The sequence below is a fragment of the Rhyacophila brunnea genome, unplaced genomic scaffold (assembly GCF_057557595.1).
Source record: "Rhyacophila brunnea isolate RB1 unplaced genomic scaffold, BYU_Rbru_1.0 scaffold_17, whole genome shotgun sequence".
NCBI lineage: Eukaryota > Metazoa > Arthropoda > Insecta > Trichoptera > Rhyacophilidae > Rhyacophila > Rhyacophila brunnea.
Window position 1 is genome coordinate 25,531,280 of NW_028232827.1, and position 27,560 is coordinate 25,558,839.

Below are 27,560 nucleotides of genomic sequence, written 5' to 3' on the forward strand. Positions count from 1 at the left end.
ATATAGAGGTCAAATTGCATGCAAACTTAGAATCTCAATACGTGATTCCCTTTCCCACAAGTCCACCCGATTAAGAATTAAGTTCAATCAGATTCAAAATGATATTCTACAATAATTACGATAGTAAATCGAATAAATGTTAGAAACAGACAAAGACCCAATCACAAAGAAGCTTTACAAATTGTTGACTTATTTTACGTCACTCATCTACATGCTTGAGTAAATAAGTCTCCGAAGCCGCGATTGTGATCGCAAGGACCAATGCCGAATTGGAGCACCTAATTTTTGATATTTGTTTTGTTTGTTATTCATTTCAGAGAGACAGTCGCCGTCGATCGGGCGCGCCACTCGTCACTTCACAAAATTAAGACGGAACACTATCGACAAACACCAGACCATGTCTAAAGCGAAATCCAAAACGGCAAACATTTATGTTCTTATATGTATCATTCAGACAGTGTCGAAATTGACAGAAATTGTAGAAATTGAAGAAAATTCGAAATGTATGGCAGTAAAACTTGAAAAACAAGTCTTTATTGTTCCAATTTGTAAAATTGTTTTTATTAATTTTCGCAAAAATTTCGAATTAACTGTATTTGTATTAACGGGGTTTTACTGTAGTAGCCGACTTATTTTCTTACAATTTTCATTTTGCAAACATACAGTTATTACATACGATGACGTTTTGCAGTTCGGTTAAAAAAAGTTAAAACGATATCTTACTGGATTCATTTTAAAATGTACTACACATTATTATTCTTATCTTGCCGTCTTGGACTTGATAATTAATATCATCGCTACATCTGTCGGGTGTCGATAGGGTCACGGTGAAAAGTAACGTGGCGAACGGATAAAGATGAGGGCACCCGATCCAGAAGTGTTCGCAGAGGCGGGCGGGGCTCAGCGGTCGAGAATCAAACCTTGTTGGGCTGCACGGAGCCGTTGGCCCTCGAGTATTTGTCGGAGGATGTGAGGGGCGGAGGCGGGGGCCGGGGGGCGTCGGCCGCCTGCCCCTCTGCAAAGCCCGGGTTCAATATAATATTAGGCACTAGCTCCATCAGGTCCCGTTCCCTCTCGCCTTCTGCGGGTGCGGATGCGAGGCGCGGTGCGAGGCGATGCGATAGGAGGACAGAGATAAAAAGAGAACACACAGGTGAAACAGAGTCGTGCACGGTACAAAAACAAAATACATACAAAGATTGTTTTTATTGTACATCGATTGAGGGCCCGTCGAGAACATCACAGCACAAGTAAAAAACCATTCATATCTGCAAACATCCAATGTGTGAAACACGTCACGCAATGGACACAACATTATCAATAGCATTCACAGTGACATCCACGTGTCGTGCAAGATACCACATTTTTCACCGCACAATGGACCGTCTCAATGAGCTCCAAAGATTTAAAACATGTATTTATCTATTCAATTATTACTGCTTAAAATAGACTAGGAGAGAACCAGTTTTCTGTAGTTGAACTCATAAATGATGTATTAAAGAATATTTGTTAAGTCTTGCATTGCTGGATGTCTGCAGAGACCTTTACGCAGAATCAAAGTGGTCTTCTCTGTCTGATTTTAAACCAAACAAAATTTTGCTGGCCACACATATTTAATGCACTGGATCTTAATTTACTAAACCGAAAGATTGCTAGATGGATGATGTTCCTTCAACGAAAAGAGGTAATATATTCAAAAATAGACAACCATAATTCATTCCGTTTTCTAAATTCAAATTTTGAATTGGCCATTTTTGATAATCACTCTCTAATATCTCGTTTATCTAACATCTCTTACCCGATGATTAATTATCAATTACAAATAATGAAGAATAGATTTAATTGAATCAGGATCTGTCAAATGCTCAAAAAAATGTACAATAAACCATAATAAAAAATAAACCGTCAATATTATAATATATTATGTAATAAGTGTATAGCAAATGTGCTTATAATGTTCTACAAAGGCCCTCAATCGTGAGAAAGGATTTTTGATTGCAGAATTATTTTTTTAATCATTCAACACGGAGTCTTTCAATCGCAAACGGATATTGAATTAATAAAATCTCAAAATATTGTAAATTAGTACATACATATTATTATATTACAATCCAAAAAAGCTTTCTACGTTAAGCTCGATAAAGAAGTCTGCAAAAAAATCCTTCTACCTCAAATAACACTAAGTAATAATTATTATGTTAAAAAAAAAATACTATTTTTAATTTGTATCAAGATTAAAAGGTAAATATCACAACTATGTGAATTGAATGCTCAAAAACCTATGTAAGATGCTATTATAATTTTGATGCATAATTTAGATTAAATCTACAATTAATTTTCAATACAGTATTATTAAAAGTTTATTCTAATTAATTGATTACACCCGAAAGGATTAAAGTACTTTTATTAATTTAACTGAGCGAAATAAATGCAAAGCATTCGTTCTGTCTAATCCACACCAAACGAGCGGCGGTTAACCTTTTCTATGCCTAACAATATTGCGACACGACACACGTTGAATGTAGAGCGAAGCTCTTACTAAAATCACTGTCATATCGATAATTTGTTGCTTAGTATCTCACAATTATTCAAACAGATGTCACTGTGTATTTAATTTTTTAGATTATGCAAATCAATCGACAGTGGCTAATAATTTGAGTTTAAAGTCAGACGAGATAACTCGCGAAATTTGTATGTGTGGCCTGTTGATCACGGCCTCGTGGAGTGAGAAAACTCGTTGAAGGCATAGAACCGGCTAAGTAACTAATGGCTAAAAAAAGACTATTAGACTGGATTAGTTTTCAACTTTTCTTCGTTCAGTTATATTATTGCAAGTGATTATAGTGAGAGAAGAAGCGATATTAAAATTTTGAATAAATATAAAAATGTATTAAATTGCTACAAGCTGTTATAAGTAAATAACAGTAATTAATAAATTGTGCAAGAAGTAACATAAACAAAACCTGTATAGACTGTAAAAAATCATCATATAATATTATAATTCTCATGTAAATATTTTTTTTATTGTAATTTCATACATGCACAGGGAAGCGACTCACTCAGAAATAGACTCGATCGGGGAAAACATTGTATTATTATTGCTATTAAAAAAATACTAGAAAAAACAAATAACTATCTCAGACGGGAAGATCCCGCAATGGGACACGTCGACTACAATAATTATTACATAATCGCCATAAAAAATTATGATTTTTTTTTTACATAAATATTATTTCAAACGTTTGTGTGGAACCTTAAAAATACGTTATAATTTTCTACACAGTATATTATGTTTATTTTCATATCTAATTGAAAAACAATACAATATTATATCAAGCAATTTAAATTGAATATGTTGTGCTGCTTAATACGATAAATTTAATTATCTATTTAATATTTAAATATTATTCTACCATTACTGTAATGATCGATTATTTAAAAGTATGAATTGAGGGATTCATTACGTTATTTTCTAAAAATGGAAGGAGATTCTCTAAGAATAGAATAATATATTGAAAAGAAAATAGATTACGCATTACTTATGTCGAATTGTGTAGAATTTATAAAATATCGAAAGGCATACAACGCCCCTTGACTAACTATTTATTCAAAATATATATTTCATACAAATATAGATGGAATAAAAAAGATTTTCTAGCTAATAATTGTGCCCGTAATCGTAGACTATCATGTGGCTTTGTGATTATAATGGCAAGGAAGAACTCTTTCATAGTATGTAATATATTATGTATTCTTAATTTACAATATTTTATTATTAATGATGCAAATAATTTTCACTATCATATTATTATGTTACTTCTCAAAAGATTAAAACTTGTACATTTTCAGATAGTTTATAGCCACAAATAAAAAAAATATATATATTTATCTGCATAGAATGCAAACATGGGTTGATATCGTATGGATTCATACTACAATAAAATTCAAAAACCACTATTGTTTGGATTGTCAAAATAAACCAATCTAAAGATTGTTCAATCATCGTCGATAGTTGTATACTATGAAACTTTGATAATACGCTATAAAAATCACAAACAGTTAAAAAATCAATGTTATAGCAAAAAGATTTCCATAATATATTTTGCAGGTATTTCAACAACCATACAAAGTATAATATCTCATTTTCAAATACATTTCACGAGAAACACGTCATTATTATTAGCAGGTAATATTTTTCTTGCAAAAAAATATCTGGACCCAAGGTGTAAAGTGTCATTTCTGACAATTTTTGCTCTTTTACTAAAATCACAAAACTTGTTAATAATAAAAAAAACACACTGACTTTAGAGGTTCAACGTCGTATATGATAATGGTTATTGCTCTTTACACACGCACACACATCTTTCAATGACTGATCGGAAGACTTTTTCGATATAAAGTAATAGGAACAATTTTCACGCTACCAATTTGGCGCACCTTACAGTTATTGCTGGTAATTCATGTTGATAGAATATCATGGTAAAAAAGAAATTGAGCACATCTATATTTAAACTTTTGAAACGATTCTTTTAAAATATCAAAATGACAAAGTATAAAAATCATCTAAAATATGATGCACGATTTTAGCTAAATCTCAGCAGTTTTTCTCTGAGATTAATCTAACAATATTTAATACTTTTCGGAGGTAAAGTGAAAACTTTTCAAAAAAATACAATCAAAAATATTCATTTGCAAAATAAGCAAATGACAACAGAAAAAAAAAAGATTTAGTTTTCGCCTCTACTAAAAATATTGGCTTTTACAGGTATACCACTTTACTTCTAAAGCCCAGATATGGTCTCAGACCATTCGACACTACAGAGTTATGTAGTCTCAGTACAAATCTAGATTTTTTTAAACAAGACTAATAATACCTAATGTGTTTTGCGTCTCGTGAAAAACTTATGAAAATTAAATATCGATGGGAACAGATATCCTATGTTCAGTTATTACCGAAATTCATGTATATACAGAAGACCAAGTCTGCATCACACGTTTACATCAAATTAAGGTTTTTGAGAAGATATTGTCCAATTGGAATACATAATATGTTCATATCGTCTTCCATTTTGAGAATCCACATTTCACAAAACATGCAAAATTGACACACAAACTCATCGAATAGAATGTTAAACTTTAAGCGAAAAATATTATTTTTGGTTCTTTTATTTCAGATGGTGAAAAGAAATGCTAATTCAGGTTGTTGTAAAAAATCAACACTGGAAAGGAAGTAAAAATTTAAGTACCGATTTTATATGATTACAACATTTTCATTCTAAAAATTGGAAGAAATTTACATTCATTATGTATTCTGAAATTTTAAAACAATAATCTAGTGAATTTATAGCAGTTCAAAGTTTCACTGTACAATGGGACAATCGTTTACTCCAGAAGTATTGCTTCGCGGTTGTTCATCTCACCGTTAGGGGCGCGGCACTCCCTGTACAGCAGGAGACAGGTGCCGAGGGTAAGCACGCAGAGTGTCGTCATGACAACCGCCACAGCCACCACCCACACGCGCGTGTCAAACTCTTTCGCCCCCGCCAGCAGGTGTTTCCGCAGCTCTGCAATTTCATAACACACACAACACTGGTTGATTATCGTTAACATTCACTATATCATCGCAAGGTTTCCAGACACTATTTTTCATAGAAAACGTTTAACGAATAAAATAAAATATGATTATTTTGAAATCCTATCCAATCTTTAGAGATTTTTTCAAAACCAATGTCAAATGAAATATCAAAAGTTTCCATCGAAATATGATAGAAATAAAAATGAGAATCGTCGAATTATATAGCTATTTTGTTTTTTGTTTCACTTTAAAAAAAAATTGATCGCTGATACATAAATTATGTACAATTTTTCCGTGGACTATTTATATTTACACTTAGCTGTCAGATTCATCAGATGTGGTACACCCAACACAGAGGCAGGACGTCAACCGAATTTTGCATGTGTTAATTATTATAATAGTAAAATTACAAAAGTGTCTTAAAAACTCAATACTTGCACTTGAAAAGGAAAGTATTTCAACAAATATTTGTCGCAGCATGAAAATAATAATTAAAAATAACCAGTATTTTGGATTTAATAGACGAAAAATCAAGATTTATTATACTATAACATTATGATAACGTGTATTTTAGTCATATATTTGCGTCATCGGTGAATTATTGAACATTTTGTGACTAGTGCATAGTCTTAAGTGAAGGCGTGCATCCCATATAGGAACTTAAGCGCTGCCTACTGTTTGAAGGGAAAAAGCAGTGCTGACCAAATATAGTATTATAGATACAATTCAATACATAGTGCTCTCTCAAATACCAACACAGATGAGCTCTGTATGGATACCTAGATTAGTATTGGTATCGTAAGGCTTTCGAAAAGGAGCCTTTCTCATATTATACGGAAAGTGAGTAGGTACTATTTTGACTTAAAAAATATAATCATTGTCTCACATGGGTTTGCCAATCTACCAAGAGATTTACTTGCACAACTTGTTTGATATAATTTCATAAAAATATTTAGAATATTATTTTTAATATTTTTGTCATGATTTAAAAATGTATAAGAATGCTGACAGAACTCGGATCCAGTAAATTGAGCAAATGACTAATCTTCATAGAAAAGTTTCTTGATATACCCCAACTTTCTGGGGGTAAATTTTGGAGCAAAAATAGTAATATGCCTTTTACATACTTACCCATTTCTAAATCAAACACGAATTCTATTGACAGGGACAAAAATATAAATTTGAACTTCCCACAACAGGAGAGTATAACATTTTGAATCAAATAATTTAATTGGTTGATTTTTCAAAGTGCACGTTAACTGTAGACAAGAAAGGTCTGGAGATCTATGGTTTTGTATTATTTAAATTTACAAGAAATAATTGAGAACGAAATACCATCAAACATTCCAGAACCTACAATTGTATACTACCTTCAGCGGCGGCTCGTCTTTAAGGGTCACAGGGGCCAGGCCCCACTAGAATTTCTCAAATCAATCAATAAGAATTAGATTCATATAATAATTTAAAAAATAATAACACATTTAATATAAAACGAATGAATATAAAATGATTCAATTGAACATTGAAGTTAACGACCCCACCGAACCACACCCGGTCTTAACCACGGCACCCTACGTTCGATGTGAAATATCATTTTTTATGACCGGAAATACCTAGTTACACAAGACTAAGGTCGTCATGCACTCAACGGCCTGTTTTTGACATTCCATGAATGAGAAGGATCACATTAATACTATTATAAGAAAAAAATATTTAGTGATTAAAAAAAGACAAGTCAGGCGAAAACATACAAATTATATCTGTGTATGGTGTGAATATGTTGATAAGTCTAAAAACATATTGATGTTGTTAAATTTTAGTTTGTTGAGAATTTACAGGCACTTTACTAAAATTTAAAATCATCCACAAACATATAATATGATTTACCACAGACTACCAGCCTTACAAATAAATGCCCTAAGAATTGATGTTTTTCGATTTATCAACAAATTCAATCCATACACGGATATATTATGGTTGTTATGAAAATAATTACATTTTATGCTAAAAATAAAATGTTTATAACTTTTCAGACAAAGCATGTTTGAATCCTGTTTCAAGCATAAATCGGTATGTGGTGACAACTGGTTGTAACTGATTTTTAATTATATGTAACTTATACTTGTTTATTCCTCAGCGCCAAAAGTATTTAAATTGTAGAAAGTTTTTTGTATTTCATACACTCCTCACACAATTTTTTCTATGACAAGCCGCCTATGACTACAACATATTACGTGTGCGGTTACCCAAAACTTAAATATGATATGTATACCATTCGAAGTATCATGTGATGTTTATTATGGTCATAGTAAAATTATATTCAAGTTTAGGGCGATTGCATTGTAAGTAATAGTGAATCCATGACATCACATCACACCTATTTGACATGTAAAAATGATAAAGAGCAGATACACACCAGTTAGCTTACCTGCATCGACATCACTATAAAGAGTGTACCCTATGGCTTCCACGGGTACGCTGCTGCCCAGCGGATTGGTCGCCCACACCCGGAACCAGTAGCTCGAGTTCGGGATCAAGTGATACACGTCGATCTGCCTCTATAGAGACGACACAAAAACCATTTTCAGTTCATTTTCAAAGCGTAGGACTTTGTTTGATTGAAGTCGGGTTTATATTTACCAAAGTTATCAAAGCTATAGCGCCTGTACACATGCATGGATTTACTTGCAGCAATAGTGAGTATTGTAAAGTATCTTGAAAATAACTGTTTCCACAAAGTGCTGAATGTCTCAAAATCCCAACTATCTCATGAAAATTCAGAAGCTTCTGAACTTTTTGATTCATGCATGTAATTTAGCAACTTGCATGACAACAATTTACACATACATTTTCTTGTTATGGCCGCGATAATACATTCTGTCAGCAGTAAATCCATGCACGTGTGAACGGGGTGTAACCCTTACAACAATACAATGTCAAATTCTCTTATCACATTCAAATGCCACATTTAATTGTTACAAATTATTATAATAGGCATAAATTATAGACATGAGCCGCGAAAATACTTTTAAAACTTTTCACTATTGAAATAATTATTCAATAAACTTGATTATTTCGAGGCTTAGTGTCAAACAACACTATCTACAAAAGTGCAACTTTACAGGAGAGCCAAAAATCGTTATTTTAGATTCTTGTAACTCAACAAGGGAAATGTTTATTTAAAACCTAATGTTAATATTTTATAATTTATTGTGTATTGTACATTTATCTTGCTTATGATGATGTTAAATTTATAGGGATAGTTTTTAAAAAATATGAAAACAAGGGTAACTTATGTAGTTAGCGTTAAACTTTACTGACGATTTAATAAGAAATTAGAAAAGATTGACATAACGTTGTTTGACTATCATGTAGCCGTAAATGTAAAATAACGTTATCTCAAAAAAAAAAAAAAAACACTTTTTTGTAGATAGCGTTGTCTGACTTTAAGCACTCGATTTATCCATAATATTTGAAAGCCTATTCAAACAAGAAAAGCTATACTTTCACTATTCAATGGTAAGGAATTTTAAAGTATTAATTATTGTTAAATTTATTAGTTTTTAAAATAATAACTTTTTAAACACTATAAACCACAAAAAATTATCATAATCAAAACCATATCGTCGTCAACGGGAAAATACCTCCCATGTGGTCGATTTTACGAAAATGAGTTAAATATGACAATACGTAGAGATTCAACTATTCTACCGTTTGGAAATACCTCCCATGTGTAATAAAATACTGTTATTTAATTTAAGACATTTCTTTAAATCTCCTATGTGGTCTTTTAAAAACTTTCGTTTTGAAATACCTCTCATGTATTCCGTATCTACGAGGGTGGGTCAATAATTCCTTAGAAAAAAGCATTAAAACAGTTTTTATTTTTGTATTTTTTTTTTATTTCTCAACATAATCTCCTTGGTGCTCAATACACTTGGTTAGACGTTTCTCAATTTTTTTTAAACCGTCAGAAAAATAAGTTTTCGGAAGGTCCTCAAAATAAGCATTTGTCCGATCGATGACTTCTTCATTTGAAAAAAAACGTTGTCCACTTAGCCATTTTTTTAAGTTTGGGAAAAGGAAAAAGTCACTGGGGGCTAAATCTGGCGAATACGGTGGGTGGTCGACCAATTCGAACTTCAATTCTTCAATTTTAGCCATTGATCGTAAACATGTGTGAACACGGGCATTGTCCTGATGAAAGAGGATTTTTTTCCTGTTTAAATGAGGCCATTTTTCTTCAATTTCGTTTTTTAGCTGGTCCAATAAAGATGCATAATAATCCCCTGTTATTGTTTTTCCTTTTTCCAAATAGTCAACGAAAATAATTTCACGTGCATCCCAAAATACAGTAGCCATAACCTTACCAGCTGATTTTACGGTTTTCGCCTTCTTTGGACATGGTTTGTCTTCGCAATCCACTGCTTTGACTGTTCTTTCGTCTCGGGAGTATAGTGGTGTATCCATGTTTCATCTACAGTCACAAAGCGACGAAAAAATTCATCCGGATTGCGTTGCATGAGCGACAACAGGGCTTTAGAGGCCACCACCCTATTGCGTTTATTGTCGACTGTGAGCAAACGCGGCACCCATCTTGCAGAAATATTTTTCATGCCCAATTTGTCATGTAAAATAGAAATGACGCTACCTTTTGAGATCCCTGTAACCTCAATTATCTCACTCAACTTTAATCTTCGGTCACTTAACACCATATCGTGGATTTTATTGATCATTTCTGGTGTAGTCACCTCTACAGGACGTCCTGAGCGTGGTTCATCCTTTGTTGATGTACGACCACGTTTAAATTCATTTAACCAGTTATAAATAGTTGCAAGTGAAGGAGCAGATATGCCGTGAACTAAATCCAACTCATTTTTTATTTCCTTTGCTGTTAACCCTTTTATATTAAAATGTTTAATAACAGCTCTAAACTCAATTTTCTCCATTTTCCATTTTTCCATTTTCCACAAGCAATTTTTTTTTTAAATGTACGAAAAACACACAACAACCCGACCAATCGAAACTTCGCAGCATACTGAATCGGTAGTGCCGCTGCATGAAAACAAACCGCTTACAGTACTAGTCGCGCCACTTGTCGGTTTTTCTAAGGACTTATTGACCCACCCTCGTACATAGGAGCTATTGATTTAGCGGACTTCTATGAACACAACATCGAACGCGTTTCGAAACAGACACATAGGAGATATTTCCAGCCTTGGCGCGTTTATTTGACAGTTGACAGCTTGCTTCATTGTCACTAAAAAGCATTTTTAAGCTAACTTTACGCCTTTTAGTAGTGCATTGTGTGTTATAAACATCATAAAATACTATTGGAAGGAACCGATAATACTTTATGTAAGTAATATTATTCATTACAATATAAATTATGACTGTTTTTGTTTTGCTTAGTACCTACATAATTATTGAGGTTAGGTTACATGCAAAATACGCATTAAACTTGTTCGGCAAGTTTATTTGAACCAAAGCTTTCATAATATTGGTATGATTATTTGTTTATTTTTTTAATTTGAGTGTTCAAACTTATTTCCAGATAATGACAAGTCGAGGAAGACTTATGGTTGAAATAGTGAACAAGGAGAATAACAAAAGAACGAAAAATCAGACGGAAGAAAACAACAAGATAGAAGATGAACATTCAACACTTCTGATGACATTATCATCTGAGGAATATTTCTCGTACATCCCTGATGAGTCATTGCAGAAAATGATTTCAGAAGTGCTACCAGCCACCAATGCAGATTGCGAATTGCCGATTGCAAAGCAGACTGATGACCCTGTTTTAGATAATGTAATGGATGTTGGCAGTGACGTAGAGATTCAGTTCTTGGATCAACAAGCAGGGACTGTAACTCAAGCGAGTTCGAATGTATCAGTAGGTCGGACAGTATACACCGATGACACTGTTACAAATAATGTTATGGATGTTTGCAATGAAGTGGAGATTCAGTTCTTGGATCAACAAGCCGGGACTGTAACTCAAGCACGTTCTGATGTATCAGTAAGCAAAAAAGTGCAGAATAGAAAAGAAACTAACAGACTTCTTCGAGCATCAGGAAGTGCATACATAGGATATCGTAAAGTTCATGAAAAGGTGGTTAATGATTTGGAAAAACCACCTAGACTTATGAAAGGTCGTTGTGGGCACAATTTTTTAGTAAAAAAAAGCCAAAGGACTTTTATGTGTGCCCAGATTACCAACTCCGATCGTCAACGTCTGTTTGAACGCTTTTGGGAATTGAAGACGTGGGCTGAGAAAAAGGTGTTTATCAGAGGATTTGTACACACACGATCCATAAGAAAACGACGAAACAAAAATAGTATCGAATCTAAATGTTCACAAAAAGAACAAGGCCATGATATTGTATTACCAAATGAAGGCGGTGAAATGATGAAAGTGTGTAGGAGTTTTTTATTAAATACCTTTTGCTTGGGAGAAGATACTTTCAAAAGATGGAATAAAATTAAAAAAAATAATGTTTCGGAAGATGATGCAGCTGAAACTAGTATAACTGTACAGTTAGCACCGAGAAAACAAAAAAAAATTGATACTTCCCAATCTGTTAATAATTGGCTAGATTTATTACCCAAAGTTCCTAGTCATTATTGCAGGAAATCATCAAAGAAAATGTACGTAGAACCCATATTTCGTTCAAAGAAGCACATGCATGACGAATATTTGAAATGGTGTACTGAAACAGAATTGAGCTCCGCTTCTCTAAGTGTATTTAAAGAAGTTCTGAAAAGCAAGAACATTGGTATCCACAGTCCCAGAAAGGATCAATGTGATACTTGTTGTAGCTTCAAACTGGGCCATATTTCAAAAGAGGAATACAATGCGCATGTGATGAGAAAAGATCAGGCTCGCGTTGAAAAAAATTGTGCAAAAACTGATGCTAAAGTGAATGATAAGCACATTGTTGTTGCAATGGACCTTCAAAGCATCCTACTGTGCCCAAAGACATTGCAATCTGCAATGTACTACAAAATGAAGCTACAGGTTCACAACTTTTCAATATTTAATTTGGCAAATCGTGATGTCAACCTATACGTGTGGCATGAAGTTAATGGTGGTGTCACTGCTAACGAATTTACCACGTGTATAATCGATTTTATCTTGACTTGTGATGCAACCATTGAGAAAATTACATTAGTGTCAGATGGTTGCGGATATCAGAACAAAAATAGAATCCTTGCCAGTGCCCTCAGTGATGTTGCTGTTGAAAGGAGCTTGACCATTGAACAACTCTACTTGACTAAGGGACATACAATGATGGAAGTAGATAGTGTCCATGCCACATTGGAGCACTTGTTTATACCTCCTATCAACTCGCCCTCAGATTACATTGCGATGATGCGGGCAGCGAGACCTGAAAAGCCCTACTCTGTCAAAGTAGCAAACTATGATTTCTTTTTAAATTACGAGGGTAAAGGAACTAATTTTAAATCAATCAGGCCTGGAAACCAAATCGGAGATGCAACAGTGGCTGAATTGTGCAAACTGAAATATACCCCGGATGGAAACTTATTTTATAAAACAAAATTTACTGATGAATGGGCAATACTTCCTCAACGGCGTACTGTTGGAAATGATTTTCCATTAAACCGCGTTAAACGCCTATATGACCAGCCCATCCCAATAACAGATTCTAAGTTTAAAGATTTACAATATCTTAAAATGGCAGTAGAAAAAGACAGCCATTCATTTTACGATAGTCTACCTCACAAGCCAGACTCAAGAGTTAAACGTAAGGCTAACTCTCTAAACAAGACTCCTTCAGTCATTGGGTGTAGCGAAAAAGAGAGTTTGAGAAAGGATAAAAAAAAGGGGGCTCCAGTGAAGACAAAAAAAACTGTTAAAAAAAGGCGGAATTAGTAAATACATAATCTTACACACCGAGATTGAATTTTAATAATATTTTTTATATTTTGTTTCATTTTCTTCAATTTTTGCATGTACTTTTTACTAAATAAATATTAAAAACAAAAGATTTTTGATTGATTTGTTTGTTTTTAACTGGTATTTTAATATCTTATGTGGTTGATTGTTTATTTTTGTACATCTCTTAACATCTGCAAAAGCTCCCATGTAAAGTTGAAAAGCTCCTATGTGTCATTTCAAGTCCAACAAAACCTCCCATATGTTTAAAATCACGAAAAATGATATTTGTATTTCAAATTTTAAGGTTTTTATTTGTGAACATACATTCTTGCAACTAAAACTACAAAGTGTATTTTTGATGTTTTAAAAAACAATCTGTAACTCTCAAAAATCAGTTTTTAGTGCCTCCTGAACAATTATGTTTTTGACACATGGGAGGTATTTTCGCGTTGACGACGATATACTTTTGATGCACAGATTAGATAATTTTTGACATGTAAAAAATATACCATTGTACTAATAATTATTCTGTCCTGCACTGTTTTGGTTATAGTGAAATGAGAACCCAAGTTTTAAACTAGCCTTTCTCTTATATTATGTAAAATTATAGACGGTGTATTTAGAGATTATGTCATAAGAATCCAATAATTTTACGTAATATAAAAGAAAAGGTACTTTGAAACTTGGGTTCTCCTACAACAATTTCACAACAACCAAAAACACTGTCTTTTTACTTAGCAGGGCAGAATTATTATCCATGGTTGTTTAACCAAAAAAAAGTACTAGATATGAAATATCGATATGTCAACAATGCTATATTTGTGATAATCTACATTTTTGTGTTACAAACGTAAATGGTTGGATTTAAGGGGGGACATGCTCGTCGTAGGTCAAAATTGAGTTTTTATTGTATTTTCAAACCATGATCCTGGACACTCCTTAAACGTTGTAGATAATCTATTTATATAATTTTGAAGCCTTATTATCCTTTATATTTATTTTAAACATTTGATGACTGCATAAAGTATTTTTGTTACATAAAATAGTATTCTTTTAAACCTCTCGCTCTAATGTTTTAGAATATAGTCATATTTCGGTACATGAATGTGCAGTGGTGTTAAGATTTTTTACATTTATTAATTTTTAAACGCATTTATAAAACAATTAGTATAATTTATGACGAGATAATTTTAGTAAAATATTCACGATAAAAAATTATATTGATAATCTCTGTGATCCCAAATTTGACAAGAATTAGGCATTTTATTATTCAAAAAATCGGCAAGATTAACACACTTGAAGATAATTCTAAAGATAATCATTATAAGCTATGTTTTTGACCATTCAAGTGTGATAAACATCCTACGAATAATGATTGCTTTATAATAATTATTGACCTAAGAATAAGGTAGTGTTTTTTTGAAATACGCCATTTCTTTTGGCATTCCCCAGTGGTTAAGCTACAACATATGGCCGTAGCCATAAATTGACAAACTATAATTAAAGTAGGGAGTAAAATTATGTTAACGCGCGTGTTTGAATGATATCACATATTTTTTGTGGTTGACCTTACGAGGACGACCGTTTTTGAAAATAGAAGAGTTAAAACGTTAAATGAAAAGTTTTTAAGTTATTTTATGAAGCTAACCGCATTAGGGCTGATGTGGTTGGGTGATATAGGTCTCCAATCCTCGAGTTCTGTTTGGTTCTCGGGAATGTCAGTTGAGCGATACTCGGCGGTGAAGTCGATGATAGGGTAGCCGCCGTCCCCTGCCACCTTCCAGAATATCAAACCGAGGATGGTCGACAAGTGGACTGTCACGTTGACCAGAGGCGGCGGAACGGCTGAAAGTACCATTAAATTAAACAACCGAGCATAAACAAAGAAGGAGACGTCATAATTAGGCTTACCATAATTATTAGACTCTTAACCGGGACATGAACAGGAGATAGGTCAAAGAAACTTAATTTAACCAATAAAAATTGTTTTATTATTAAAAGTATGTACAAAAGAAGAATTATTATGCCGAAGCAGAAATTTAAATTCATTTATTTATTTATTGCACCAGTCGTACTTTTCGCTGAAATGAACTTTTTTCATCATTTCATTTTTTAACTTCTTTCAAAAAATGTTGCATGTAATGCCGAAGTGGCCAATTGAGTTACTCGAACTGAGTAGATATGAACATAATATTTATATATTTTCTCAACAACAGCTTCAATTTCGATTGGCATACCATCCACAGCAGATTGAAGTATATTGTGCACAATATGTACTCCATATCCAATGCCGAGGATATGAACACCAAGTTCTTGTTTGAGTCGGCTGTAAACATTATATTTTTGGCTTCTTCTATCTACGCCTGTACAACTGTGTTACAATAAATTGCTATCGCTGTCTTTCAATAGCTATCTTTTTATAAATCTCATGATGACGCAATAATTATGTTTTCAGTCAATATTACCAATGTATCGCCGTAAATTCCCATCGTTCCCACCTTCCAATGGTAAAAAGTATCTAACAACAACAGGCGCTGGTTTTACCTCTTTTCTATTTGAAATGTCGTTAGTAACACTTACAAAATGCGTCTTCTGTCTACGGCCAATCATGACAATTTATTATTGCCAATCATTCATACGCGGAATAGCAGCCAGGACAAAATGCCAAACCGGCCGGGACCAATGTGTAAAACCGGGACCATCCCGGTCAAACCGGGACGTATGATAAGCCTAGTCATAATACATACTGAGTCAACAAAAACAGTTTTATGAATTACTGACAAATATGTAAATGACAAGTCTTGTGTTAATATATTTTTTTTAAATTACCATAAAACATTATAATATAATATATGACATTATACATCTTTCCTACAAAGTCTACAGATTATCTATGCCAAGTTAGCAAATACACCAAATTCTTAATTTTCGGCCTTCACACAGCACTCCAGCCCTTAAGTCTTGTGTATATTCAGTCTTGAATAAAAGATAATTGAACTTATTAATCGATTAATTGAACTGGTGTTAATTACGTAATTGACATGAACATAAAAGTTTATTTCGTCCAATATGCAGTGATGAAATTGCTGTCATGTTCTTACAAGAACATAACATAATATCGTCTCTGTTCTGGCAGAACACACTAACTGGAGAATACTAGTTTTAAAAGTTTGAAATGGTCTATCATGTGAGTTTATTAAGTAATCGTAAAAAGGATGACTTTAAAATAAAGACTATTTATTAAGAAGGTTTCCAGACGGTAAAGTTTCAAATAAGGAACATTTTGGTATAACTAACTCAATATGTCATTTTTTCGAATTAGTGTCTTCTGCCAGAACAGTGACGATATAATAAATAGCAAAACTGTGACCTAATTGGACCTCACTAGAAATTGGAAAGTGGTCATCTTGAATAGGGATAGTCTGGATCTACCGCGAGTTATAACAATCCTGCTGATGCTAAAATACTCCATTGAATTCACGAATAAATGTTCTTAAAAATAATTAGTAAGGTGAGGTTAGTGACCCACTTAATGTGATTCTCGAAGATATTGTTGGGTTTTGGCATTCTATGCAGGTGGACTCGCAGGGCTAGATGGGAACAGCAGGATGAATTATATGAGTATTAATCGAGGATGCAAGTAAGTATGTGAGTAATATATAAGGTTGAGTGCCGCTTTGCTTAAACACCATTTTTTCTAATTGAAAATTCTAATACATTCAAGTATGCTAAGCCAGAGTCAAAAAATAAGTAAGTGAATTTGCAACTTTGCGGGAGATCAATAGTGAAATAAGAATTTTGTTGGTTTCTTCACATATTTTGACAAAAAATATCTTTTACGAAGAATATTTTATAAAATATTTTACAGTATAAAGGTAATAATAGCACGACATTACTTTTTATCAAAGATTAATATATTATGCTAAAGGATGTTTTACTGGCGGCCACTGTTATGAATCGTTTCAAAATTGAAGACGGCAAAAAATTGATTGTAAATCAGGAAAAGTATGAAATGTTATATAATAATCGACATCCACATTACAAAAATAAAAATCAAACACTGGAAACATAATGTACAAGCCAATATACATTCATTATTCATTTTTTAAATTGAACTTTTATAAAATATTTTATGCAGTGTTTTATAAAAGAATGCTCTTTAAAAAAGAAATGCTAACATTGTTTGATAAAACATCTTTGTCAAGGGACTTTTATGATCTACTGGCCTAATTCTTGTTGTCGCACCTTTGAGAGAATGAAGGCGGCGACATTTTCAATAATCAGCTCCAATAAATAACTCATTTCCACCAAAATGTCCCTTACATTGGCTTAACATTGTCGATATAGTGATACACAGTTTCTGCATAAAAGCATTTTAATGGTTGCTATGACACAAAAACATACCATGTAGCATAATATAATAATATATATAAGTTCAATGTAATATCACAAAATACTACAAATTGGTGTAATTAGCAACATACTGGCAGTGACTCGTTAACCGTCCATTAGTCATGACAGCCACTTATGTTGACAGTGGCAGCATGTCAGATCATTATAAGCAGAAACGTGTTTCATAATATAATATTTTTGTGGTAAGGAAAAATCATAATATTTATTGAATAGGTCACATGGCAGTATGTTATCAGTTATCACAAAAGATTAATAACAAACGTTGTATTCATCTGGAATACATTAAAGTGCATGCAAGCATTAAAAATCGAATAAATGAATATTATATTGAACAAAAAGCAACAAGAATCCATTGCAACTAATATGCATTCATACATCAATGCAGGGCTCTTTTTAGGGGCTATACATAGCCACCTGCACTATACCTAATTACTACGTGTCCAGGTTATCTGATAACACGTCAAACGCATAATTATTTGTAAACTTTTGTGATAGAGTATAGTGCAAGTGGTTTAATTGGTAAAACACATTTGTAGAATCCCGCTCGGTACCAATATTTATACAAAATAATTTTTCTAAGGTATTCTGAATTATATAATAATAAACATATATAAGTAATTTGAAAAAATCTAATGCACATACACACTACAAAAAATCATTTTGTCGAATTATTTTTTCTACAAAATGATTTTTTGTAGTGTGTATAATATTATATGCATGAGATGTTCTCAAATTATGTATGTTCAATAAATAGAATTTTACATTCTCAAATCTTGTCTTATTTGTTGAAAAAAAATAGTTTATTAAAAATTGTTATAAAATTGATTTTTACTCCTCGAACTTTATATATGGCAAATATATTATGTATATTATAACTAGGGAGCGGATTTATATGCAACAAAAACATGATTATATGCATGCACGTATGCACTTAACATCAATAAAATATGCACTAAAACCTAACAAATATGCAGTTAAAAATTGTCATTTTTTGTGCGAAAAAATTGTTAATACCCACTTTACCAAATATTACTGACAAAAAATCGAATAACCAGTTAATAATTTTTCAACATAATATGATAGCAGAACAATAAAACACAAACAATGAATATACAGTTAATCTTAATTTTCAAAATAGCTTTTTCACAAGTACAAATAATTGAATAATAAATGCAATGTAAACCAAACATAACTTAAAAAACAATAAACGACACACTATTCCTAAATACTGTTTTGCATTTTGAAAAGTGCATCTAAACTATCTACCTTCCTAACTTAGTTATATTTCGATAAAATAATTTAAAAAAACTAAAATTATAAATTCAAAAGCTCTAAAATATGCATTTATTAATGAAATATGCACTAATGTCTCAAACATGCTTTAACGTCTCAAATATGCTTTTATATGCACAATAAAATTTTATTATTGGATTCTGTGTCTTTCAAAACAGATTTCTGTGCAACTCTCATAGCTGTGCATACACCCTAACAAAACATGCACTAGCATATAAATCCGGGCCCTAATTATAACTTTGTACATACATGCCAAAATCGATAATGACATACTAGGTAGAGTACAGCTGTACAGAGTAGGTACATAAAGCTGAGAGTATAGATTATTGATCCTTACTTCTGACAGTCAACTTTGTTTTGGAAATAAGCTGGTTGTCCGTGACATTATCCTTGTCCACTGTACACGAGTAAATTCCCGATTCATTCACGCTCACTGAAGTCAACATCAGACCTCCGTCTTCCTGTTGAAATAAAAGATAACACTTAAAATAAATACCATCCATTCTATACAGCTGAAAATGTGACAGCGAATTGCCAAAGATTGAAAGATCCCTCTTAACCAGTGTTTTTCAACCTTCTTACTGTTTACCCATCCGCCAAACTTCCTTCACACACCAAGCATCAAAACATAATGATAATTAGACATGACACTCCCTATAAACAAATTGAGTGATTTTGTTATGCACTGCATTAGTGCAATGTGATTGGCGGCACACCAATTGAAAATCACTGCTCTAAACTGTGCTAAATAATATTAAAGAATTGAAATATAAATTAATACCCTGTTATACATGCATGGATTTACTGCTGCAGTAGAACAATAGTGGCAAACTTTCCAGAAGAAATACGAACTACACCGCGCAGAACATTTCACGTTTACCAATTTTCTACAAACCTTTCCGAACCTGTCTGAATCTGTCAAATAGCACCATGCAGTGACAACATCGCGTCTTGCTTACGCTTGAAGAATAAGATTGGAGAGACAGTCAGCACTTTTACTTGTAAACAGTTATGATCACGATAGTTTAAAATATACATTATTAGTGCAACTAAAACCATGCATGCGTACAGGCGCTATTAGTGCGCATATTTTTTTTTAATTCATAAAATTGTAGGTATGACTGACTGCATTGATTTAAAAGGAATGTGTATATTTCATTTGGTTTTTGTGCTGTCATTCTGCGCTCCTCTTTCTTTTTTCACAATTCAGGCTCATTGCAGAGGCCATTCACAATAGATAATATACAAACAGTGACGGCCTAAAAACCAAATACCATAACAAGTAATGTTTATATGGATAGATATTTTTGAAGATTTTACCACAAGATTCATTTGTCATAATTTGATATTTTTGAATGCATTATTTAATAATGATTATTATATGGTTCAATGAAATGCAACAAAAAATAATTCTGACAAAATAAAATGATTGATAAAAAAACAAGTAAAAGTAGTTTTTATAATAATTATTGTCAGACATTGTGCCATTTAATAATTGCTCTGAAATAGACAAATATAATATACTAATTTCACTTGTAGCAAATTGTGGAGCCATTATTAATCCACATATTAAGTTTCATTAAAATCTACAATGACGCATATTGTCAAGGTCTTAGCAATCAACATTGTAGTATATAGGTACCTATGTAACATAACATATTTGTTTGTTGATATTTATGAGCATAGTAAAAAAAAATATCCTACAGTCAATTAATTGATATGCTGTTATTCAGTGTATCTCAACCTTTTTACACCTGCGTATCACTGAAAATAAGAGAAACGTTTTGCAGACCGCTAACATAGAATTAACAAATGTTATCAATTCAGCGGTATGAAATGACTAGGTATATTGCAAAACAATAAGTGCAAGTGAAACGTCTGATCGCGGTTGATTTCATCACGTAAAACTATTAATCTATTTTAAGAACAAAAACACAATGCACAAGCACTTGCAGGTGCACAGGATTTGAAGATTTGAAGACGCCAAAAATTCGCGGACCACCAGAATTTTTTTTGCGGAAACGCTGTTGTAATAAATATCTTGTTCGTGGTGGAAAGCCATTACATAAAATTATCAAGTTTCAATGCCTAAGGCAGTGAAACTAGGCTTGATTGTCATGAAATTATTTATATAAAGTACTATTAAATCTGTATTATTTTATTTTGTAATTCATTTCATCAAATATCATTACAAATTCGAAATTAGATTTGGATAACAGTCATATTATTTTATTGAACTCAGATAAGTTTTAAAATGAAGCAATACCTACTAATTTTTTTCTCAGTATTTTGACCACAAGCAATAATAATTAAGAAGCCATTATTAAGCAATTAGGTGACTAGCCTAGAAGACGGAAAAAAAGAAAACAATTAATGATACCATGTACACATATAGACAGATAGAAAAATAGATGAGTATAGAATGCTTAGTCATAAATATGCATTGTATGCACATCCCCAAATGAGGGAGAGACAGAATGACTCATGTAAAAGGGTGGGATTTTATGGTTTTCCCAGACTCCCCTGTTTCCCACTCTCCATATAAGATAATGTACGATTATTGTTATTATTATATGAATAGTTGTGATCGTAATGAAGTATCAATAAATTGTTATGACTGAACTGTTAACATTGATAGTTTGGGTAATCATTTATAAGAGATTTGTATTGAAAATTAATGTTTGTAATTTAGATTAATAACATAAATAATCAATAATGTACAGTGGGAACCACGATTTTCCATGTCCATTATTTGCGTGTAATTCCTGTAACCCCATTTAATACCTGGTTTTACATTTTTATTTGCCGCAATTTACGTCTAAAATATTCAAAATTGAATTCACTTCAATGATTGCTTTATAATAATTATTGACCTAAGAATAAGGTAGTGTTTTTTTGAAATACGCCATTTCTTTTGTCATTCCCCAGTGCTTAAGCTACAACATACGGCCGTAGCCATAAATTGACAAACTATAATTGAAGTAGGGAGTAAAATGATATTGTCGCGCGTGTTTGAACATGTACCGTTTAAATTTTTTTTTTAAAAAAATCGGTTAGGTACATGTTCAAACACGCGCGTTAACATAATTTTACTCCCTACTTTAATTATAGTTTGTCAATTTATGGCTACGGCCGTATGTTGTAGCTTAACCACTAGGGAATGACAAAAGAAATGGCGTATTTCAAAAAAACACTACCTTATTCTTAGGTCAATAATTATTATAAAGCAATCATTATTCATAAGATGTTTATCACACTTGAATTGTCAAAGACATAGCTTATAATAAGTATCTTTAGAATCATCTTCAAATGTGTTAATCTTGTCGATTTTTTGAATAATAAAATGCCTAATTCTTTTCAAATTTGGGATCACAGAGATTATCAATATAATTTTTTATCGTGAATATTTTACAAAAATTATCTCGTAATAAATTATACTAATGGTTTCATAAATGCGTTTAAAAATTAATAAATGTAAAAAATCTTAACACCACTGCACAGTTATGTACCGAAATATGACTATATTCTAAAACATTAGAGCGAGAGGTTTAAAAGAATACTATTTTATGTAACAAAAATACTTTATGCAGTCATCAAATGTTTAAAATAACTATAAAGGATAATAAGGCTTCAAAATTATATAAATAGATTATCTACAACGTTTAAGGAGTGTCCAGGATCATGGTTTGAAAATACAATAAAAACTCAATTTTGACCTTCGACGAGCATGTCCCCCCTTAAGTCTTTTTTTTACAGGGAATAGTTTTTAACCATTCTCTAAAGTCTAAACACATCAGGTTCTTTCCCTGCAACCAATCACCATGTCAATTTGGGATACGAACCCACGATCCACGGATTAATAGGTAGACTTTTATCACTCAGCGCAGTTGTTTTTTGATTCTTAACAATACTTTAGAAACAGTGAACCAATCACAAAAACACCCAGGCTTGAGAAAATCAGAAAGATGTCTTGTGACCTCACCAAGAATCAGAGTTCCGATATAAGTCGCCAGTGTCTCCCGCATTTGACAACGAGGGCATTAACCTTTCTCTTGCTGTGCTAATATGTTATGTCATGTCCCGTCACTTTGCATTACCATACTAGTTTCATGATATGAGAATATTTGAAAATAAAAATGCAGATTTTAGTAACACATTGGTTTATAAATATTTATATTTGATTTGTAAATGCTTCCAGTCAAAATATTAATTAGAAGTGCATATCTATTACCAGAAATGCAAAACATTTAAGAATCCGTGTAATTGGACTTAGCATCACAAGACGGGCAAGGTTAATAACAGGAAAATTAACAACATGTGTATTAATACGTAAACATAATATAAATCAATAAAACATTGTTTAAGATATTGTATAAGAGAAGTATAATAATAATAAAATGCAATCAAATCGAAATATCATATTTGCAACAAAATGAAAAAGAGCATGTTTCCAAGACACTTCATGGCAGTTTTTATGATGGCAAGTAATAATTCCTAATGCATGACAACAGTTAGCAGATATTTACATGACGCAGCTATAAATAGACGCACTCTAAAAACAAGAACATTGCCAATCAATATGTAGGCCGATTTAATAAACTCCATGAGCGAATCAATTAACGATCTAAATATATTTTGAATAAAGTACGTATTTGAGGCATCTATTTCCAAATACCAATATGCGCACAATTCAATATTCGTTGAAAACTATTTTTTGGGTTAAGTAAATATTTGTTTTAAATGTAATGTCAAAATTTAGAAAATAAACAAAAGAATAAACAAAGTCACAATTCCATGTATTTATAGGGTTTGCAATTTTTTCAGTTGTATTTATGATGTTTTTGTGGATTGAAATTTGAAATGATTAGATTTATCATGACAGATAGATGTAAATATTTGATAATAGTAGCGGATTCAGTGAAAGTCTCATCTTCAATCAGAATGATTTTACAAGTTTTCCAAGATAGTCCGGAGATATTATTGTATTTTCAAATTAAAACAATACCTATGTCCGATTTTATTAGCCGATCAACCCTTTCATTATCATTAAGTTTATAAACATTTTTTTTTATATGCATTTAGTGGGTTTTGGAAATAATAGATCATTCATTACATATTGAGTAAAATAATTACATGTCAATGTCGAAGGGTGGAGGTAGGCTGTTAAGATCCGACATAAATAGTGTACACTAAACTTTGTCAGTCAAACGTTTTTGCTTTCATTGAACTTGCAATGTGTAGATAGTGTTTATTAGTTCTTAAAATACATTTTCACCCTGCCCAATACAAGCCATAGTACATAATAGTCAAAAAAATTATACCATTACGATCAAACCATACATAATTTTATTTATTTTATAGATAGAAGAATATTTTTTATCGATTATGGTTTGGTAGGCAGCGTTTAATGAATTTTAAAAAACTAACCAACATCTGTAATATGTATTCTTATTCAACGAAAACAAACAAGTATGACTGAAAGTGTGCACTATTTTTGTCAGATCACCCATAGCATACCTAAACTATTATGGATTGATATAGGCAGAGTTTTATTGAATTTTAAAAGTTACCAGGACCATCTGTAAATTATATTCTTAGTTTAATGAAAACAAATAGATATGACTGACAAAGTTTAGTGTGCACTATTTATGTCGAATCTTAGCAGCCTACCTCCAGCCCTCGCCACTGTGACAATATAGAATAGGATGTATCAAACTAATTGATGAAAGTTTTATACATATACAGTTTTATAAATATATTATGAAACAATACAAAACTTTCAAATTGTTTTATTTAGATTTAAATTTTATCAAGTTTGGGTTCTTGTCGGTTTAAGGGAAGCCAGCGGCAAACAAATTTTGAAATCTGGATTGTTAGGTTAGGTTAGGTTTTCATTCTTGAAATCATGAATTTTGCCAAAATCGGCTATGAACATTAGCGCGGTTCCCGCCTGGCTTCCTGTAAACCGACTTGTACCAATTTTTGATATAAGGATGACACTTAATTTTCAGTGACTTAGTGAGTATTTAACTTGCTTGATTATTGGTGAAAAAATAAATTTTAAAGCCTGATTTTAACCCTTTGGCTGCTACGATGTTGTGCAAAATCCGGTCGAGGGTTGCTACTAATAATTGTCGATAAATTAAAGTATTGTATTATTTTTAGACACCTTACCACACTAATTGATTCTGCGAAATCGGAGTATTATGAAAACACGTTTCGTAATTATTTTTCGTTTTGAATAGATAACGAGGTAAGTAATTGACATATTTCTTTCTCGCTCTATCATATGGGCGATCGCGAGAGCGAGCGAAATGCACGATCCGCGCACAGAGTTTTGATTTTTATCAGTTATTGGAAACAATCGGTTATCCCACACGAGGGATAATACAAAGTAGTGGAATTAGGAAACTACCCGGCTGAAAAGAAAAACCTTTCATGGTGGCCTCGTTAAAAGATCGCGTACAATATGCGTGATTCGTGAAAAAGGTTTTCATGGTGTTTGTTTATTGGAACATTTAAAATATGTATTGCAAATGATTTTATTTCATTATTTTTTTTATAAATGAAACTGTTTTTATATATCACAAATCCACTCTACTTTAAACACTGAGTTGAGAAAAGTCTTTCCCATTATTTCAAATGCATAAAATAAAATAAAACATAGTCCTTCCACCAAGAATTTGACTGTAAACAAATTTTTATATGGTAAACTGAAATTTGTATTTGGAATTGTTTTTATTGTAAAAAGGGTGATGCCATGAAAAAAAAATACAATAGTTATAAGTTCTAAACCTACCCAGTCACAAAACATTTATGAATCGGGTTATATTACACAACAATAAAACTAAATAGATAAAACAATGTTTCGTACCACTGGTGCAGTAGTATATTCCCAATTTCAGGCATCAAAAGCAAAACGACGATCGTTGTTAGCATTTCTGGCCATTATCAAAAACAACGATATATCGTTGCGTAGCATTCTAAGGTGAACAAATGAACATTTATTACAAGTTATCATACTTTATTGGAACATAGTAAAGCCAAAAAACTTGAAGAGCTGTCATTACCAGACTTCTTTCAGTACCTACCTAACTATACTTACCTATACAAAATATAGTTTTACAAAAAATAAACACAACAAAAATTATTTCTTATAATAATTTTACAACACCGTAATAATTAGCAATGCTGAAAATACCTACTATCTTCAAAAACAATACAATATTTTAAATAAAATATTAATTGTTACTTAGGTCAGTACATAATAAGAGTTAATATTTGAGTAATCTTTTAACTAGGAGGATATCCTGGAATATACAAAAATACATAGTTATTTCTTAAATAAACTGAAAAATATTTTATTCTTACTTTTATTGTGTGGCTATGTATTTGTTTATCGTGCTTTCCTTCAAACACCCACATAATATTTTCCACATTTGTCAGCTTGGGAAGACCAGTACATGGGATCGTAATGTTTTTCCCCAAATCTGCTGCATAATCTCGTACCGCAGAGCACGACACATAATATAGCACTGCAATTAATAAACATACCTCGTAAATAAGCCTCCCATTAAACACTTCCGTTGGAATAACAACTGAGTTAGAAAAAATCAATGAAAATCACAATGAGACAAACCTTGGGTAATTACTGAAAAAATTGACAATTGTATCACGTTATTGAAAAACATAATAACATTCCTACAGTTTCATATATATAGTTTACTTAATTAATATATCGCGACATTAAAATATATAGGATTTACAAGAATAAATAATGAAAAGTAAGACAGGAGGGGCAGACACCAGCTGAATCGAAGTTTTATTTGTAAATGAAGTTGGTGCGAATTTTGTGCAATCCAATCTTGCCAACATACATTTTATGAAAATAATTCAGGTAGCCACCAGAAAGAATTCAAATATTGTCTCTGACTTTTCAAATTCATAATAATTATTATCCTAAACACTAATTATTTTGAGCAAGATAATAATATAATATAAAAATATTGACAAGAAATATATTATTTACAATAATTTATGTTAATCCCAGTATTTTTTGCCAAATCTGTATACATCAATAAACATCAATTTTATTAATAGTTGACGCTGTTTTAAAACCATTAAGGAATGTAATAATAATTGAAAAACACAATATTGTTATCAAATTAGTAGATAACTTTGTATGCAGGTAGGTACCTACTAGTATGATACGTCGTTTTGAAATTAAACTTAAATAACCCACATTATTCTTAAACTTGAAAATTTTGTTGAAGTTAACAAAAACTGTTTTTTAGCAATTTATTTTTTAAATAAATTGTCTGTTTTAATGTACGCGTGGTGACATGGATATTTTAAATAAATGTGAAAAAAAAACAT

At 31.9% G+C, this 27,560-nt stretch overlaps 1 protein-coding gene across 2 annotated transcripts; it reads right to left on the minus strand.

Moving 5' to 3' along the window:
• Positions 1-27,029, minus strand: LOC147073869 (contactin-1). Of its 2 annotated transcripts, none has more exons than XM_085944950.1 (7): positions 26,824-27,029; positions 26,556-26,719; positions 19,522-19,645; positions 15,127-15,323; positions 8,004-8,133; positions 5,421-5,564; positions 1-1,081 (listed from the first exon to the last, which is right to left on the minus strand). In XM_085944950.1, the coding sequence occupies exons 1-7, from the start codon at positions 26,873-26,875 to the stop codon at positions 915-917; spliced, it is 978 nt and encodes a 325-aa protein (XP_085801076.1). In that variant the 5' UTR covers positions 26,876-27,029; the 3' UTR covers positions 1-914. The 2 variants fall into 2 exon arrangements, with proteins under 2 accessions (XP_085801076.1, XP_085801075.1); XM_085944949.1 differs by having other exon boundaries at positions 7,992-8,133; positions 26,824-27,018.
• Between the last annotated feature and the right edge of the window lie 531 nt (positions 27,030-27,560).

What these genes read in the sequence shown, in the direction of transcription:
- LOC147073869 (XM_085944949.1), bottom strand. Translation starts at nt 26,875, where the DNA reads ATGTTTTTCAATAACGTGATACAATTGTCAATTTTTTCAGTAATTACC. An exon ending in TTTTTCAGTAATTACCCAAG is followed by an intron (nt 26,720 to 26,823) that starts GTTTGTCTCATT and finishes TATTAATTGCAG; the next exon opens with TGCTATATTATGTGTCGTGC. An exon ending in AACAAAGTTGACTGTCAGAA is followed by an intron (nt 15,324 to 19,521) that starts GTAAGGATCAAT and finishes TGGTACTTTCAG; the next exon opens with CCGTTCCGCCGCCTCTGGTC.